Below are 18,030 nucleotides of genomic sequence, written 5' to 3' on the forward strand. Positions count from 1 at the left end.
AAGGATTGTTTTTATTATTCTTATAGTAAAGAAAAAAGACAGAGTATGCCCAGTCCATAGTGATAAAACGTTTAAAACCTGTTTTAAGGTGGTAACCATGACTCTTCTCTGTCTGTCTTTCACACAAATCATAGAACAGAGTTAGAAGAGATCGCAAGGGTCTAACCCCCTGTCAAGATGCAGGATTTGTTGTGTCAAAACCATCCAAGACATCTGAAATTTCTTTAAAAGGTTTTTGTTTTCTCTTTGTGGGTTGTATGTAAAATGAGTCAAATTATTGACTAGTGTTGTATTTGGATAATGGCCATACTGAAAATAATAATACATCTTATATAGCAATTTTCATCAGTAGATCTCAAAGCACTTCAGTCTTTCATGTATTTATCCTCACACCACCCTGAAGAGGTAGGGAAGTACTATTATCCCAGTTTTACAGATGGGGAATTGAGGCATAGAGAAGCTTAGTCACTCACCCAGAATCACACAGTCTGTGGCAGAGAAGGGAATTGAACTCTGTTTCCCAAGTCCTAAGTTAGTGCCCTGACCAATGGACAATCCTTCCTCTCACAAGTACAGTATGCTCCTGATCTCCACTTTTAAAAGGCATATACAAAATAAACAGGTGGGTGTTTAAAAACATAATTCATCAGTTAAGTTTTATTCAGAGACCTGCATGCTCTGGAAAACAAGAAGCTGAGGATTTTGGTAAAAGGTAATTCCAGTGAATGACATATCCGTGCAGGAAAATAAATTATTCTGAGTGCATCTGAAAGTATCTTAAAACCCTTAAGCTTATGGCAGTCTTGGCAGCTTTCAGCCCTGTTAAAACTGATAGTAGCAATTATTTACCCTGCGTTACATTTTCTGGGCAGCCTTATATTGTGGGAACAACACACTTTCTTCTGTTGGAACAAGGCTTCATCTCAGCCGTTCAGGGGAGTGATGTTAGTAATTTTGATCCTACACATCAGGAGATGACTTAGTGTTAGTTTTTTTACAAGGGAGCTGGCAATTTCACAATGTTTGCAACATAGTCATTTATATGTCTGGAGTCTTTATGCAACAGACAGATCATAGTACAGGACTGCAGTTCAGCTGTATGCAGGCTGTTGATTAGACTGCAGGGGATGTCTGTCTTTTTAGGGAAGATAGGAGGAAAGAGAAGACGTTCTAATGGAACACAACCAAATTTTGAATTTGTAAAGGATGCCCAAGGCTCTAGCTGTTTTGTAGTGATAATTACGTTGGTTGCATTTATTATTTTTGTGAATGTGGCTGTCTTTGAGCAATGCTAAGAATCAGATAGGGAATAAAAAGTCACTATGCTGTATATAAATTAATCTCTATAAGTGAAATGTCAGACATTTAATAGTATTGTGACTTTGTTAAATCCTACAAAAGAGAATGTTAGAAGACTTCCGTGGAAGAGGGGCAACATCTCTTCTTTTACCTTTCCTTATTGCGGCATCTGGGATTTTTTTCAGTGATCTTTGTGCTTTATTCCCTTGTTAGTTCGGCGCTCAGAAAGATTGAGTGGTATAAACTGTTTTTATAAGAGATAAGTGGTAGTTTCCAATCTGGGTTCTGGTCTTCCTTTGGAATTAAGACCATGTTTGTTAGAACCTCCCCAAAATAATTCCTATCACCTGTGTTATACAGGTCAGACTAGACGATAGCAATGATCCCTTCTGGCTTTGGAATCTATTAATTAGGTTCATGAGTAATTTGCCAGATTAAGATCAAGGTCAGTTTGCAGGTTGGCCCTTCTGGACCTCTCCTAAGCTTTCGTATACTGCTTCAGTAAATATGAGATATTGCTCATGTTTCTGGTCCTGGCCTGAAGTGGTTCAAGTCCTATCTAGAAGAGAGGATTCAATTGTTGGTGACAGACTTTTTGTGTGTCACCAATAAGGTATTTGATGTGCTGTCCCTCAAGGATCAATCTCATATCCCGTGATATTCAGTGTATGCATAATGCCTCCTGGCAAGATAATCTTTAAACACACACTAGGGTATCATTATGTTGTTGACGATAGAGTTACATCTCTCTTGTCAGGTGGACCCTGCCAGTTAAGCCTCTGCTCTAGAGGAGTGCTTGGATGATATTTTCAGCTGGATGTGTCAGAGCTATGGTGTCCTTAGTTCTGTGAAAACAAATGTCTTGCTGATGGGTAGAGCTCATTATTACTGTCTTCCTTGGTGTTACCACTTACTGGGAGGGATTCATTTGTGCAATGAGTAGGTTAAGAATCTTGGAGTCACTTTTGGTCATGCATTACTGCTTACCATTGATGTTTTTTAGGCTGTGTCTTATTTCTCTTGCCAGGAACTCAGAACAATAGCACATGTCCTTATGATCATCAAATATGATTAATATATTTCCATTTTATCAAGGTTTCTCCACTGGTTTCAGCATATTCAAACTGCACAAACATGTTTGCTTGCCATGGAACAAGTGTGATGATAATGTGGTTGCCTAAAGATTTACTTTAAATTATTATTTGTTAGATTTGTGTACATGTTAATTTAAATTCTGCGATGTTTAGGACTTTTTAAAAAAAATAGCCAACATTGTTATCACTTCCTTTAGCCTCACCTCAATGAGTAATTACACTCAAATACTTTATGCTTTTTAGGTGGCCTGTTGCCGCATCTTACGTCAGCAGGCAAGGGTGCCTTTTCTAAAAGTAGCCTGTCAGTGCAGATCTTTCTTTCCCTTGACTTTCCAATTCCTTCTAACAGCTTCTATTTCAAAGATAATTTTTAGTATGGGTCACTGGTAGCCCCATATTTATTACCCTTTTTGGCTTTTTTCCTCCTTTTTTACAGGCTCACCTTATTTGTTTCTTTGCTTGAAATTTAATGAAATTAAATTTATTTCTCATATTTATAATTATATTGTTGGGTTTTTTGTGCAGTGCCTACAGCTGGGTTGATTTTTGGTTTTAAAATAGAGTAATGAAAAAAAAAAATCTTGTGTTTTACGCTTTTATTGTTGTTGTGTTTTGGTTTTCCTTCACCAGAATCACAATAAGCCGGAAATTAGCGTAAAGCAGTTTATAGACTGGATGCGTTTGGAGCCACAGTCTATGGTATGGCTACCAGTTCTACACCGAGTGGCAGCTGCAGAAACAGCAAAACACCAGGCCAAGTGCAACATCTGCAAGGAATGTCCAATTGTTGGCTTTAGGTAAGAAGAGTGGAATTGGTACAGAGTTTTATGGGTAGAGCCCTACCAATTTCAGGGCCGTGAAATAAGCTTTTCCCCATGAAATCTGATGTCCCCTTGTTCCTAGGAGCACCCCAGCAAAGGGGCCTCCTAGCTCTGGCTGGGCTGGGGAGGGACAGGAGTCAACAGGACTTGTCCATACCCCTGCACAGCTGCTCGGGGGGGGGGGGGGGGGGAAGACTAGACTCACCTCCAGGTGCCTCCACCTGCTGCAGGATGCTCTGGGACTGGGCAGGAGCCCCAGAGTTTCCTGCAGCTGGAGGACGCTTGTAGAGTTGATTGTATCTTCCCTGTGCTGCTGGGAGCGCCCCAGCAAAGGGCTGGGGCAGGACAGGACTTGCTCTTTCCCCGCAGGGCTGCTCTTGGGTATCTCTCCTGGCTGCTGATAGTTCTGCACCCCCTCATTCCCACTCTGTCCAGCTCTGAAGACAGCACAGAAGTGAGGGTGGCAATCCCATGACCCCCCTACAACAGGTTTGTGACACACACACCCATCTCCTTTTGGGTTGGGACCCCCCACGGTTACAACACCCTGAAATTTCAGATTTAAACATCTGAAAATGTGAAATTTACCAATTTTCAAATCCTATGGCCATTAAATTGACCATAATGGACCATGAATTTGGTAGGGCCCTAGTTAATGGGTTTTTCTTAATATAATAGATCATATCTTCCTGCTAAATTACTTGCCCTTCTTTGTTTTGCCACTGCCCTCCCATCTGACAGATGAGTTCATCTTGCTCTCCTCAGGCTGCTCAATATCTGGATTTCATTGCTGTGTCCCCAGAGCTAGTTTATTTTTCTACCTCCTGCAGATGGTGCTGATAGACTCTAAAGGGCTCTGTGATTGACCCGTATAACAGAAATGCTGTCACAGAGGTGTCTTTGCATCAGTGGGGGCAAATAGGCAGTGAATGAAGTATAAATAAGCTTATGTACTCTGTAGACATCAGAAATAGAACTGAGCAGCTGGAAAGTTTTATATATATTTGTTCATGTTTATACTTTACACTGAGTCTGGCATTATGCTCTCCAGCAAATCATGCCAACGTAATGGACACTAGCCAATATTAAAATACCCTAAAGCTGCAATCTCTCTTCATTTTGGCTCGAGCATTAATACATTGCTATGATAAGTCTTCTGTACAATCTCTCTCCAAAAGCACTAAACAATCTAACTTAGGTCTCTCTTCCCATGTCTGTCCAAAAGAAGCCTGGGAAATTTTTAAAGAAAAAGACAGTGAAAATTCTCCAACTTAGTCCCAAAAATGTTATGATTTGGATTGGCTGGTGACCACACTTTAAATCTGTTACAACTAATTATGGAATATAAAAGCATGCATATAAAAGCATACAAGAGCAGAGCAAGGTTTAGGAGGTTCATATCACTTCCCCTTCACCTTGTTGTGTGCATGAAAGTAACCTGTGACATTTAAGAGCTACAGAAGGCAGCTTCTGCCTCTTACAACTCTCCTTCATGTCCCCTTCAAGACAATTCAGCCCATTCTGAGAGTAGGTCTGGTGGGACAGGTGACTCTTGTGCTCGTTTGAACTATAAAAAATCTCCTCTTTTTGCCTCTCCCTCTATCCTTTTAAGAGCAACAATAAAGGGCCCAAACGCAGGAATCTTACTCAACTCCCTCTATGGGAAAAACACAGACAAAAAAAACAGAGATGGAAAAGAAAGTCAAAAGGACAGACAGACAGAAGCTGAGAGCAGGAAGATGGCAGGGAAATAGCTTTTTTTTGCAGTTTATACAACACAGCCAGAGGTTTATATAACATCATGGCAAAGAGTGATTTAACTGGCCATATTTTATGTGGGGCCCTGCATAAATCATATAAACAGCTGCATCAGTGTACCTTAAAAGTAAATCTATAAATTATACACAAACACATTCTTATGCATCACAAAACAAAAAACGCTTAGGTTTTCTCTCCATTAAATATTGCCCAAACGAGTAGGATTAAAATCTCTGTAAGGTGACTAAAGCAATTACTCGATTGCAAATTCAAATCTATCTGACATGTTTTAGAACTGTCCAGCTTTAGGAAAGGTTATACTATGACTATACTATACTATAGATATATACTATCCTATACTACTCTATGAGATCAAAATGTTTGAAATGAGGTAGTGGCTCAACAGTTGAAGTTTGAAATTCCCTTTATGAGCTCAGTTTTCAGCACCACCCCCAGAACTTTCCCAAAATAGAAACCAATTCCTCATAAATTTCACATCACATCTCATCCCAGTATACCTTTATTTTTTCACTTGGGAACTTTGGAAAAAATCAGAGTAGAGGCTTTTAAATTTTGTGGCCAGGATGCATAAGGCGGTGTTCTTTTAAAATTCCCTGTTGTTGACCTTCTGAAAAAATCCCTAATTTTTTTTGGACATCATGTCTCCAAAATGGCTTGGCCTATTAACCCAAAATTTGTTGGGCTTCATTGGTTTTCCTGGGAGCAAATGCCTTTTAGTCTTTCTGAGCTGTTAGTTTTAAGAAAGGTATATACTGTTCAAAGACAAAAAACTACATTAATGCAGCATTAAGGTCACTTGGTGAACGTTGCGTTGAGCAAAATTCAAATGCCTGAAAGCCAGGAAATGCCACTCCGTCTTTCAGCAGTGCCCCAGTATGCCCCATTACCACACATACCTTTATTCTGCTAACCTGACAGTTGCTGAAATGTACGAGCCATTCATCTTCTTTTACAACCCCTTCACACTCCCCATAGGAGTCCATTCTAACGCTAATAATAAAAAAACAAAGGTTGTCTACCCTACCTTCCCTCTGTTCATCTGAATCTGGTGGTAGCCAGTGGGAATTATTTGCATACATACCAGGCGCAGTACCAGATACCCCCAGTGGGGTAAGGCAAGGCCCCATATCACACCTCATATGAGGGAGGTAGCTCAGACTCCTCTAGAGGGGCAAGAGCCCCTCCCTCCCAAAGACCTGGACACCCACATGGGAGTGGAGTCAGAGTCATAGAGTTTAAGGCCAGAAGGAACCACCAGATCACCTAGTCTGACTTCTGTATATCACAGGCCACCAACACCACCTGAGCACTAAACCCAGCAACTGAAATTAGACGCAAGTATTATAGGCCAAAGGAGACTAGGCTGTTATGTGCCACAGGGAGAGAATAGGAGGGACTGAGGCACACCAATTCCTGAGCCCCTTGCAATGGCAGGGGAATGATTAAGTGCAATGTACACAGATAATCTTGACAAGCGACCTGCACTCTCACATTGTAGAGGAAGACAAAAAAATCCACAAGGTCCCTGCCAATCTGACCTGGGGGAAGATTCCTTCCCAACCCCACATATGGCAATCAGAGAGACCTTGAGCATGTGAGCAAGAAACAGCCAGTCAAGCATGTGAAAGAGGGGATGCTCAGTGACGCCTCAGAGCCCTGGCCACCCCCATCCCATGTCCCATCTCCAGCCATGCTTCAGATGAAGGAGAGCAAACCCTTTCCCCACCAGAATACAAGGAATGTAAGGGGAGAATCCCTTCCCGACCCATGTAGGTGTTTGGCTAAAGCCCTGAAGCATGACCTTTCAGGAACATAAGACGTAAACTAGAAGGTGAGCCCTTGTGCTCACACGGTCAGCCATTCTAGTTTCTACTGCATAAAGTTACTTGGAGGATAATTCTGTTTTTCTCTCACATGTTGGTACACAGTAACTCAGCATTTTTAGTTAAATCTGCTTTAGCTACTGGAAGTCACTACCCTAAAATCATAACAGCACAGATTCCAGCTCCACTACTCCCTTTAATTTCTTGGGACTTGGGCCAAAAGATAAGGCAACCTTTCCTGCTACAGCCTTGACTTCTGGCAAATTGTGGGGCTGGAAGTCTTCCGAGAATTGAGATAGAAGTAAAAAAGAAAAGAATGTTAAATCCCTCCAACAAAACATCATGGCTTCTGTAGACCAAAGCCACACAAAGCAAGCCTGAATTGGCTCACTCATAAGCAGCCCCTGCTCGGTTCTGATAGCTGAAATCAAGACATACCAGAGCATATGTGCAAGTGCAGTTTAAATACATGCAACATATTTTGGAGGGGTTGTTTTTATTTGCTCTCTCTAACTGGGGCTAGATCTGAGCCAGGCTGCACACCTGCCCAGAGGTGTAAGGGTAAGAACCCCCTTACACTTCTATATGGGCTACCTGGATCTTAGGTCTAGGCATACAGGAGTGAGTGCGTGCTGTGCACCCTTAGCTTCACCACCACATTTGCTGGGCAGTGCAGCTGAGTTGGTATTGGGTAGAGGGGGGCACTGAAATTTGCTGCCTGTATAGGTCAATAGCAAATATGATCCCCTTAAGCAAGGAGACTGGGTGGGGGGGAGAAATTATGGGTCAGAGGAGTCTTCCTGTATTCTAGAATGGTGCAGTTTATGCATAAGCTCTTGCATGGGGCTCTACACAGATCCTAAATCCAACCCTGCGATACTGCTGTGTTTTTCTGTCTCTACTAACTGTTGTTTCTGTGCTGTGCTGCTACACAGGGAAAGATTTCTACCATGCACAGGAAGGTGGTAAATTGAGGATGTTCACAGAAGGATTGCTGAGGCACATTTTTGTAAAAATGTGTTCAAGCAACCACGAGTTTTAAAAGTGGATTTAAATTGTAGAATTATAAACTCTGTTTTTTCACATTATACCTCCCAGAGCCAACCTCTACTCCCCGCATATGAATTCATGTTCTGCAAGGTTTTCTATTCTGAGGTGTCATGTCATGGATACACAGACAATGGGCTACATCCTGAAGCAGTATGCTGAAACATGTGTCTTATATCAGGCAGTATTATAGAGATGCAGTGGCTCAGTGGTAGATCGTGGATTCAAACCTTGCTTGATCTCACATGGAAAGGCCACCTCCAGTTCCTCCAGCTGCAAAATTGGTACCTGATCTATCGGGTTAGGACAATCAAAGGCAGTTGGACGTGATGCTGGCAGCATCACTCTCTGGTCTGCTGCTCGCTATGAAACTGATGTGACTTAACCACATCAGGCAGATGAGCCATGCTCCCACAATTTAATCTATGAAGACAAACATGGTGGTTTCTAAGCTTAGCTTCACAAACTCAGTGTCCCCCTTGCACTGCTGTTGTTACAGAGCATCCAAGTCAAATGAGCTGTCACCATTTCAAAGAGCAACTTCCTCTCCACTTTTTTAAGAACACAAAAGAGAGAGAAAGTAAGCTAATTTACCTTATGAGATTTAATAGCAAGCAAATAATAGAACTTAAATTTAGGAAGCTCCGGTAAATGACTTAATAACTCTGCTTAATATCTCCACAGGTACCGGAGCCTGAAACATTTCAACTATGATGTCTGCCAGAGCTGTTTCTTTTCTGGCCGTACAGCTAAGGGCCATAAATTAAATTACCCAATGGTGGAGTACTGTATACCTGTGAGTGCTGATTTACTAACTGTTTCCAGTAGATTATTTTTGCATTAGTCTAGTTTTTCTTGCACCGTCTTTGACAGCTAAATAGGCTGCCTACTTTTGGTATAGACTCTACCATGGCTTGTGTTGCTGCATTTCCACATGAAATCCACTAGGGACTTTGCTCTTGTTGTTGATTTTACAGGGAAGGCTCTCAGATAAGGGGTGGCAATCTATAGTCCTAATATAGATAGATTTCTCTTTTGTAAAACAAATGTACAGTATTGAAGAAACCTACAATATACATAAGCATTTGTATGGAAGAGGCGTTGTTAGATTAGATGGATACACTTTGCTACTACTGCATTATAAACATTTGTGTACTCATAATAAACTTCAGTATTTTTCAAAGTACATGATAAATTTGTCCAGGCCCAGTAGTTGGCCTACTTTATCAAAATCTGGTTTGGAAATATGCCAGCCTTTCCTCTGAATTCATAATATTTATTTGGATTTTTTAATTAGATCATTGCTGAGAAATGAAAAAAATTAGCTTATTTTTTATAAGGACACCCCAAAAAGCAATGTGAAAAGTCCCCTTGCAGTAACTAACCATCATTAATTTCCACAACTGTGCATCTTCTTGCTGATGTAAGTAGTCATGGGATTCTCAATTAAGGCTGTTTCTACGAGGTGTTTTCTGTGAAATTTAACTAAAATAATTGGTAATTCTTCGCATAGTGTCCTTATAAGTGCTCCACTTCAGTGTGCATGCGCCTCTTGAACCCTTGATCAGAGATTTTGTTAGCAGTGTCTGTTCAGCCCATGCATGTGCTCTGTGTCTTTGTGCTGAATGCCAAGGCTATATAGGGATGCACAGATGAACTGCCCTTCTCAACCATCTTAGCCTGAGATAGAGCCTTAACATGTTCACCTTGAGCATGCCTTAGCTATCTTGTTTACAGTTTCTAAAATAGTTTGTTTAGGGTTATCCAGTCCATCATTTCAGGGGATCAGTTATTGGCCAGAGCCACTCTTCAAGCATCCTTGGATGCTGCTGCTGCTGCTGCAAGGTCCATCTCCACCGCTGTAGTTACATGCAGGGTGTCATGACTCCAACTCTCAAGGTTTCTGAAAGAAGACTAGAACACTGTTCCCCTTCAGTGGTCATAAGCTTTTCTTGGAGACCAGGGATGAGTCCTTGTACACACTAAAGAACTCTAAGGCTACTTTACTGGTGGGGGAAAGATATATACACCTTCAACTGCTGTTTCTTGGGTTGGCTCAGAACAACCTATTCTACAGACAGAAGCTCCATGGACAGGCCTATGACAGATACTCTCCGAATGAGTGGTGGAAAGATCAACTCAGTGTCTGTGAAGGCATTTATTTCTGTCGCTCCGCTCCATGAGTAACTATGACAAGACACACATCACTGTTGGGATGGGGAGCTCATGTCAATGACCTCATGACTCAGGACAAATGGATACCTCAGGAAACCAATTTCCACAAGTCAGGGACGCCTGCTTTCATTTCCTACCTTTCATCGGTGGATATCAGTCTGGGTCATGAAAGACAATATATCCTGCATGTTCTGTATCATCAAGCCATGAACCTATGGAGCTGGTGCATTAGCTCATTAGATCCAAATTTCAGGAAATCATAGAATCATAGAATATCAGGGTTGGAAGGGACCTCAGAAGGTCATCTAGTCCAACCCCCTGCTCAAAGCAGGGCCAATCCCCAATTTTTGCCCAAGATTCCTAAATGGCCCCCTCAAGGATTGAACTCACAACCCTGGGTTTAGCAGGCCAATGCTCAAACCACTGAGTTATCCTTCCCCCCTAGTTTTGTTTTATTTTGCTTCGTAACTTACTTTGTCTGTTATTACTTGAAACCACTTAAATCCTACTTGTTATACTTAGTGCAATCACTTTTGTTTATTAATAAACCCAGAGTAAGTGATTAATACCTGGGGGAGCAAACAGCTGGGCATTACACTCTATCAGTGTTATAGAGGGCGGACAATTTATGAATTTACCCATAAGCTTTATACAGAGTAAAAGGGATTTATTTGGGGTTTGGATCCCATTGGGAACTGGATGTCTGGGTGCTAGAGACAGGAGTACATGCTGAGCTGTTTTCAGTTTAGTCTTCATCTTTGGGGGCATGGTTCAGACCCTGGGTCTGCGTTGCAGCAGGCTAGTGTGTCTATCCCAACAAGAAAGGTTCTAAAGTCCCAAGCTGGCAAAAAAAACTGGCTCAGAGGTAGTTTCAGCACATCAGGTGACAGTCCCAAGGGGGTCTCTGTGACCGAACCCATCACAGCCTCCTCCACTCCTTCTCCTGGTTGGGTGGTCAATGGTAGATGCCTACCATGACATCAACCCTGTCATGAAAATCGGAACACCACAGCCGATATTCTCAGCAGTGACTTCTTGCAGGACTATGAATGGAAGCTAGACTCTCAAATTCTCCACAATATATTTCAGAGAGGGATACTTCCAGAAGTGGATCTCTTCGCCACCTCCAGGAACAAGAAGTGCCCTCTATTCTTCTCAAGAGGGATCTGGGGCACCATTCTTTGGGAGATACCTGTCTTCTGTCTTGGAAGAAGGATCTGTTTTTTACATTTCCCCCAATACCGCTAATACTGAGGGTGATAAATTCAGGCAGGACAAGGCCAAGTTACCCTTATAGTACCAACCTGGCTGGTGTCCTTGGTACATGCTTGGTACCCTTACCTGTTTCATCTATGTATTCAATGGCTGTTCAAGCTTCTGACCAGTCCTTATCTCCTCTCCTAGGATGCGGGACATGTGCTTCACCCCCACTTACAGGTTCTCCACTTCAGGTTGTGGTTCCTCCATGGTTCACAGGATTAGGATCCTACTGCTCTAAACAGTGGAAAGGAGTCAACCTGTATTACTTACCTGAAGAAATGAAAAGATTTTTCCATTGGTGGTGTCTGCCTGAAGCTGTGCCATTCTCAATCATCCTGGATTACCTGTTGGATCTAAGGTTGTCAGTTCAATTAAGAAATAAGGTTGTCAGTTCAATTAAGGTCCATTTGGCCACAATATCAGCCTTTCATTCCCTAGTAAAGGGTTCTCCATATTTGCTCACCCTATGTCATCTTGGTTTATTAAATGTTTGGGGACTCTCTGTCCCCAGATTAGAGACCACAGCCTAGTACTAGAATACCTTAAGAGATCTCCATTCGAACCTATGGCAATCTGCTCTCTCTCCATTTGTCTATTAAGATGGCTTTTTTTAGTAGCCATCACATTGGCCTGTAGGGTTGGGGAGTTTGGAGCCTTGATGGCAGATCCCATCCGCCGCCTCCTTTACACTGTTCTTCAGTGACAAACTCTTTACGCCTGCACCCTAAATTCTTACCTAAGAGACTGTCAGAATTTCCTCTTAACCAATCTATTAATCTACCAGTGTTTTTTCCAAAACCACATAACTGTCTGCAAGAGAACTGTTTTCATATCTTTGTACTTAGGTAGTATGAAACAATTTTGAAAGTTCACCTAAACTTTTCATCTCCTTCGCAGATAGATTCAAAGGGGCCACAATCTCTGTTCAGAGACTGTTGAGATGGATATCTGGGTGTATTATCACTTGTTATGATGCAGCCACCGAAGGGCAATAGCACATTGTACTTGTTCACAAGCAACATTTGCAGCATTATTCAAGAACATGGCAGTGTCTGAGTTATGTAGGGCTGCTATATGGACATCAATACATGCATTTTCTAAACATTGTGCATTGATCCATGCTGCCAGATCTGATAGTACTGCAGTACCAAGCACTTAACGTCAGTTCTAGACTCAATTATGAAGCTCCCTCCTCCCTCGAATAGTGCTCGGAAGCCACCTGAAGTGGAGCACCCATAGGGACAGTACTCGAAGAAGAGATTACTCATCTCATGCAGTAACTGCAGTTTTTTGAGATGTGTGCCTGGATGGGTATTCAATTACCCACCCTTCTTCCCCTGTGCTTTGGACAGTTCTTTATGGGATGTTCAGGTGGAGAAGGAACTGAGAGCACTTCGCCTGTGCATCCCTATGTAATTTCGGTGTCCAGCATGAGGAGTTATAAGGTGCATATGTGGGCCAATGGAAAGTATCCAATCAAGTGCTCAGGAGGCATATGTGCACCTGAAGGGGAATACCCATAGAGGGGGAAACATCTGAAAGAATCACAGTTTTTGCACAAGGTGAGTAACCTCTTATTTTCCTGGTACGAGGATGGTAGTATAATTTTTGGTGTTTTTGTTTTCTAAAGTTTGCTTTTTTATTTGATATGTGACCTGTGTGAACTCTCAAATCACCAAAAATAAAGGATATAGTGTTTGGATTTGCATCTTAAGTACAACTGTTCAAACATCTATACCTTGAATATACAACCCAAAGAACAAAATTCAGGTTTGAATCTGACCTTCTTTCATTCATTTCTTATATTGATGCATGAACCCTATGGGGATCCTCAGAGTGAGAAAGCATTAGATAAATTTTGGTTGTTTTCCATTACTGCAGTAGGTGGGCTTATTAGTATAACATCCCTTTGCATGTTGTACATCTCTATTAGCAGAATTCAAATGATATTGAGTAGCACTAGTGGTTCATTATCATGTGGTATAGCCATGAGTTACATTACATTTCAGTTCATTAATTTTGTAAACTTTAATGGTAGGATTGGGCTGGTAAATTAGCATGCCAGATACTGTAGCTATATAAATGAAACTACTCTGAGGAAAGCTGATATTCATGTTATATCACAGTTTTGTTAAGTCAGTTCTGTTTTTTTCCGTATTCTGTAATTAGTTTTCTCTTTACATCCCCATTTTTCCTGTCTCATCTTCCCTAGCAGTTAATTGGCTGACTGCGACCTATATTTTGAAAATTATATCTGTGATTCAGAAAAAACATGTTGCACATACAAAATAAGTAACTGTGCACAGAACTGCAAAGTAAACCAGCAGAAATTGCATGTGCAATTATGCATTTTGTGTTCACAGCTGCATGTTTTACGCACAAAACCTGAAAATATTTTAAAAGAAAATCAACCTTTAAACTCAAAAAACTGAAGGCAGCACTGCAGTAATGACTTTCAAATGGCTTAATTCTCTGCATTTTAACAACTTTTATTAAATATTAAAATGTAAATATTTCAAAATGTTTCAACTGCTTAATCTTTATTCTACCTCCTGTTTTTTTCCTTTCTGCTGATGAATGCGTGTATCTGTTAATTCTGTGACTGTTGCCATTAATATTCTCTGGGGTATTCCATATGGAGGTGGGTTTCCTTTCCAATACTCAACAAATGAGGTCTGTTTACCAACCTTTAAACAAGTTATAATAATAACTTGTCCTTCTGCTAGTATTTTATATCCCAAATATGAAACAAGGTTTACTTTATATTTCAGTACCCTTTCCTTAACTATCATTTTTATGTTTTCCTTGGGATAACATTGAATTATACTTCACTATCCAATTTACAGTCCAGAACTCTGACGCTAACGAATAGCTATATTTGCCAAAGTAAAGCAGTTTGTGCTGCAGACACTGAACCTACAGAGAGAGATGTGATATTTCTGTACAGTTCTCCAGTCATGAAGATGCTTTTGGCTTTTGCTGTATGACATAGTTTGGTGGGGGGGGGTTGCATTTTGGCATATTCAGCCAACTCTTGGATAACTTCTTGGCTTATGTGACCTCATCTAATCAATAACATCTTTTAACCTTTTTCTTGTAATTGCTCATTGTTTTCTTTTACATTTAGTTTCAATCTTTTTGAAATGATGCCATATAGACTAGCTTTTCTTTCTTTGTCAAGTCACTTGAAATCGGAGTCTACATTTCAGTTCTTTGATTGGCTCTTCATATATCGCTGTGGCTTGGGTCAATGCTAAATCAACTTTTTGCAACAGAGTGTGCCTCTATGGCCATTTTATGTTTCACACAGAAGTCATTAAGGAATTGTATACTCCCCAAATTCGTGTCTGAGCTTTGTCAGTTTCATAAGAGTAAAATATCCCAGCTCATAATTAATATCCTTACATTAGCGTATCTTTCACATTTATCTATAATCTGTGCCAAAACCTTTTTTCTCCTTCCTTCTCCCATATAAAAGCAATTTGCAGTGCTGCTGGGCCCATCATGTGGAGAATCACCATCACCTGATTTAAGTGCTTCCTCTGCAGCCCGCATGGCAATTAGAAAAAATTCAACTTTTGCTTAAATTGGCAGAATTTTCCTATAAGATTCATTTGCAAATTGAGAGGAACTGAAGGAAGTAATTGTTCCTCCTTTGGTGTGATATAACTTTTAACACAATAAAACATTTCATGAAACCGCAAGAGTCACATTTACCAAGATCTGGCCTGATACTTTTATTAAGTGCTGCTGTGTGTGCTACAGGTCCCCCCTCTGTGCCCAGTTCTCGGAGGGCTTGAGTCTGTTACAACCCCTGCTAGAATATGTTGGCTTCTTATCTCAAGCTGTAGCATGCTTTTAGCTCTGGAACTCGGAAGTCTCCTGTTGTGTGCTCAGTATGTCAGCGAAGGTAACAGCCGTCACACCAGTTCTTAGATCAGTTGACATCAGCTCTACTTCTTGCTGGGCATACTCAGATGCTTAATCATAAGTCTTGGCATAGTCAAGCTCATCCTAACATTGCATTGTTTTATTTGCAGTCACCCCATACTAGTAACAGGAGTCCAGATCTTCAAAGGTATTTTAGGCGCCTAACTTTCATTGAAGTCAATGGTACTTAGCATGTTCGTGCCCTGGAGGATCTGGTTTAAGATGCCTTCTTTTAGCCATCCATAATGTTAAGTCTTAGCAGTTGCAGGATTAATTTGCAAATACATAATGTAAGAAAAGTTCCTTCCTCTTCAACAGGGATCGCTAAAATTGGAACATTTTGGATATGCAATTTCTTCTCCTGAATTTCTAATTTTTGCTCTAAAAAACAATCTTGTTTTAAAGTCAGTGTTTGGTTACAGTCTCATTTTCTTGTATCGTATTTTCACATACCTCAGTTCTTGGTTTTCTCTGTACTGTGTTCCAGGTCTGACATAAGCCAACTTATGTCAAGTTTCCCTAGTTTGAAGGAAAGATTTTTTACCTTACACTGTAATGAGGACAAGAAGCTCTGCATTGCCTTCTCTTTTTCATCAAATGATAAGTATCTGTGTGGAAGGGAGTAGTTAACATTGTACACTGTGACAGGGTCAGGCCAGATAGCTAAAGGAGAGTGATAGAAGGCAGATATATTAGCCCCAGGTTAAGTAGGTCCCTTTCCCTTGGGTAAGGTAACAGGGAAGGTTCCAGAACAATCAGGAACTTTCTGGAAACAATTAAGGCAGACAGGCTGATTAGAACACAAGCAGCCAATCAAGAAGCTGCTAGAATCAATTAAGACAAGCAAGCTAATCAGGGCACCTGGGTTTAAAAAGGAGCTCACTTCAGTTTGTGGTGGGCATGTGAGGAGCTGGGAGCAAGAGGCGCAAGAAGCTGAGAGTGGGAAGGCGTACTACTGGAAGACTGAGAAGTACAAGCATTATCAGACATGAGGAGGAAGGTTCTGTGGTGAGAATAAAGAAGGTGTTAGGAGGAGGCCATGGGGAAGTAGCCCAGGGAGTTGTAGATGTCACACAGCTGTTACAGGAGCCACTGTAGACAGCTGCAATCCAAAGGGCCCTGGGCTGAAACCCAGACTAGAGGGCAGGCCCAGGTTCCCTCCATCCCCCCAACTCCCTACTTGATACTGGAGGAGTTGACCTGGACTGTGGGTTCCACCAGAGGGGAAGGTCTCTGGCCTGTTCCCCGATCCACTAAGTGGTGAAACACTGGAATGCGTTACCTAGGGAGGTGGTAGAATCTCCTTCCTTAGAAGTTTTTAAGGTCAGGCTTGACAAAGCCCTGGCTGGGATGATTTAATTGGGGATTGGTCCTGCTTTGAGCAGGGGGTTGGACTAGATGACCTCCTGAGGTTCCTTCCAACCCTGATATTCTATGATTCTATGATCAGCAGAGACTGCGGGGATTGTTCTTTTTCCTTTTCCCCATGCTGGCCAGTGATGAGGCTAACTGAGTAAACGGCAGATTTGAGCCACGAAAGTGGCCAAACTGAGGGCTGCCGTGAACCTCTGAGGTAAGCAAGTCTGCCAATAAGCACAGGACTCACCAAGGCAGGGGAGGAACTTTGTCACAACATGTTTATTGATATTGATTGTGTGGATGAAACAAGTCATCTTTTTCCATTTGATTTTTACTTTTGTACATTTTTCTTTTCTTTTCAAAAGCCATAGCCACTGTCGGATTATTTTCCTCCTGAGAAGACTTAACCAGAAAGTCCTAACAACGTTAGAATATATTTGCCACACATGCATACAATTGTAGCTGTTTTCCAGGTCAGGTTCTCCAATTCCCCTTCTTCAGCTTATATCCATAGTAACCTTTGTATATGTTAATATTTGGAATATGTGGAAAATTGTAAGAACAAAACACATTGTTTGCCATACCAGCTGAGACCACTGATCCATGTAATAAGATATCCTTTCCTGCTGTGCTAGTCAAAGATATGTTGGGGAGGCAAGACAGAAAACACAGTGCACTTAGCTAGATATATGCAATACTCTAAATGTGGGCTGTGAAAAATTCCTTCCTGACTTCTTCAAGTTTTAGCCTGAAGCAAGGAATTTGATATGTGACAGACACAAATATTTGTGGTATTCACATGAGCAGTAATAGTCACCCTGTTTACACTGATGCCCCATGGTCCCAGTTGGGATCAAGATCTTGTTGTGCTATGTGCTATGCAAACATGTAGAAAGACAGTTTCCACTCCCATCCCAAAGAGCTTTCCGCCTAAAAAGCCCAAACATTAAAAATATATTAGGGAAAAGAGGTACAGCATATAAACAAGAGGTCAGGGCGCAAGTTGGCATGCAAATTCATCTGGTGTAATTTTGGTGGGGATGATGGGGTGAAAAGAGAGAATGAGGAAAAAGGAGGAGATGACGTTGCTGGAGTAGGGAAGGTGAAGTGAGGAAAGAGAGATGGGAGAACGGAGAGGAAGAGGAAGTTGGACAGGCCCAGGAGGTGGGATGGACATGCAATTGTCATAGTCTCAAACTGTCCAAGCAGAGATACTACTCGGATATTGTTGAGGCTAGATCTGGGGGGCTGGGGCCTTTCATAGGCCATGCTGAAAGCTCCCCTCTAGTTCTAGCCATGTAGAAAGCTGGAGGCTCTGGTGTACTGAAACCCGTCTGTTGGACCAGTTATTTCTAGGTAGCTCAGAAATAATTGATTTAAAAACAAAGTCAATGTTATTTTAAATGGTTAGTTAACAACATTATTTCTGTTGATGGATTGCCT

At 41.4% G+C, this 18,030-nt stretch overlaps 1 protein-coding gene across 9 annotated transcripts in view; it reads left to right on the plus strand.

The window, feature by feature from the left end:
- Positions 1-18,030, plus strand: part of UTRN (utrophin) — a 587,274-nt gene that overhangs the window by 499,623 nt on the left and 69,621 nt on the right. For 7 of the 9 annotated variants that reach the window (XM_073337527.2, XM_073337525.2, XM_073337526.2 and 4 more), the window contains 2 exons: positions 3,024-3,190; positions 8,548-8,659. In XM_073337527.2, the coding sequence (XP_073193628.2) occupies positions 3,024-3,190; positions 8,548-8,659 (279 nt within the window). Of the gene's footprint in view, positions 1-134; positions 279-3,023; positions 3,191-8,362; positions 8,444-8,547; positions 8,660-18,030 lie in introns of those variants that run through there. The other 2 variants (XM_073337530.2, XM_073337531.2) reach the window with 2 other exon arrangements.

The sequence above is a fragment of the Lepidochelys kempii genome, chromosome 3, assembly GCF_965140285.1.
Source record: "Lepidochelys kempii isolate rLepKem1 chromosome 3, rLepKem1.hap1, whole genome shotgun sequence".
NCBI lineage: Eukaryota > Metazoa > Chordata > Testudines > Cheloniidae > Lepidochelys > Lepidochelys kempii.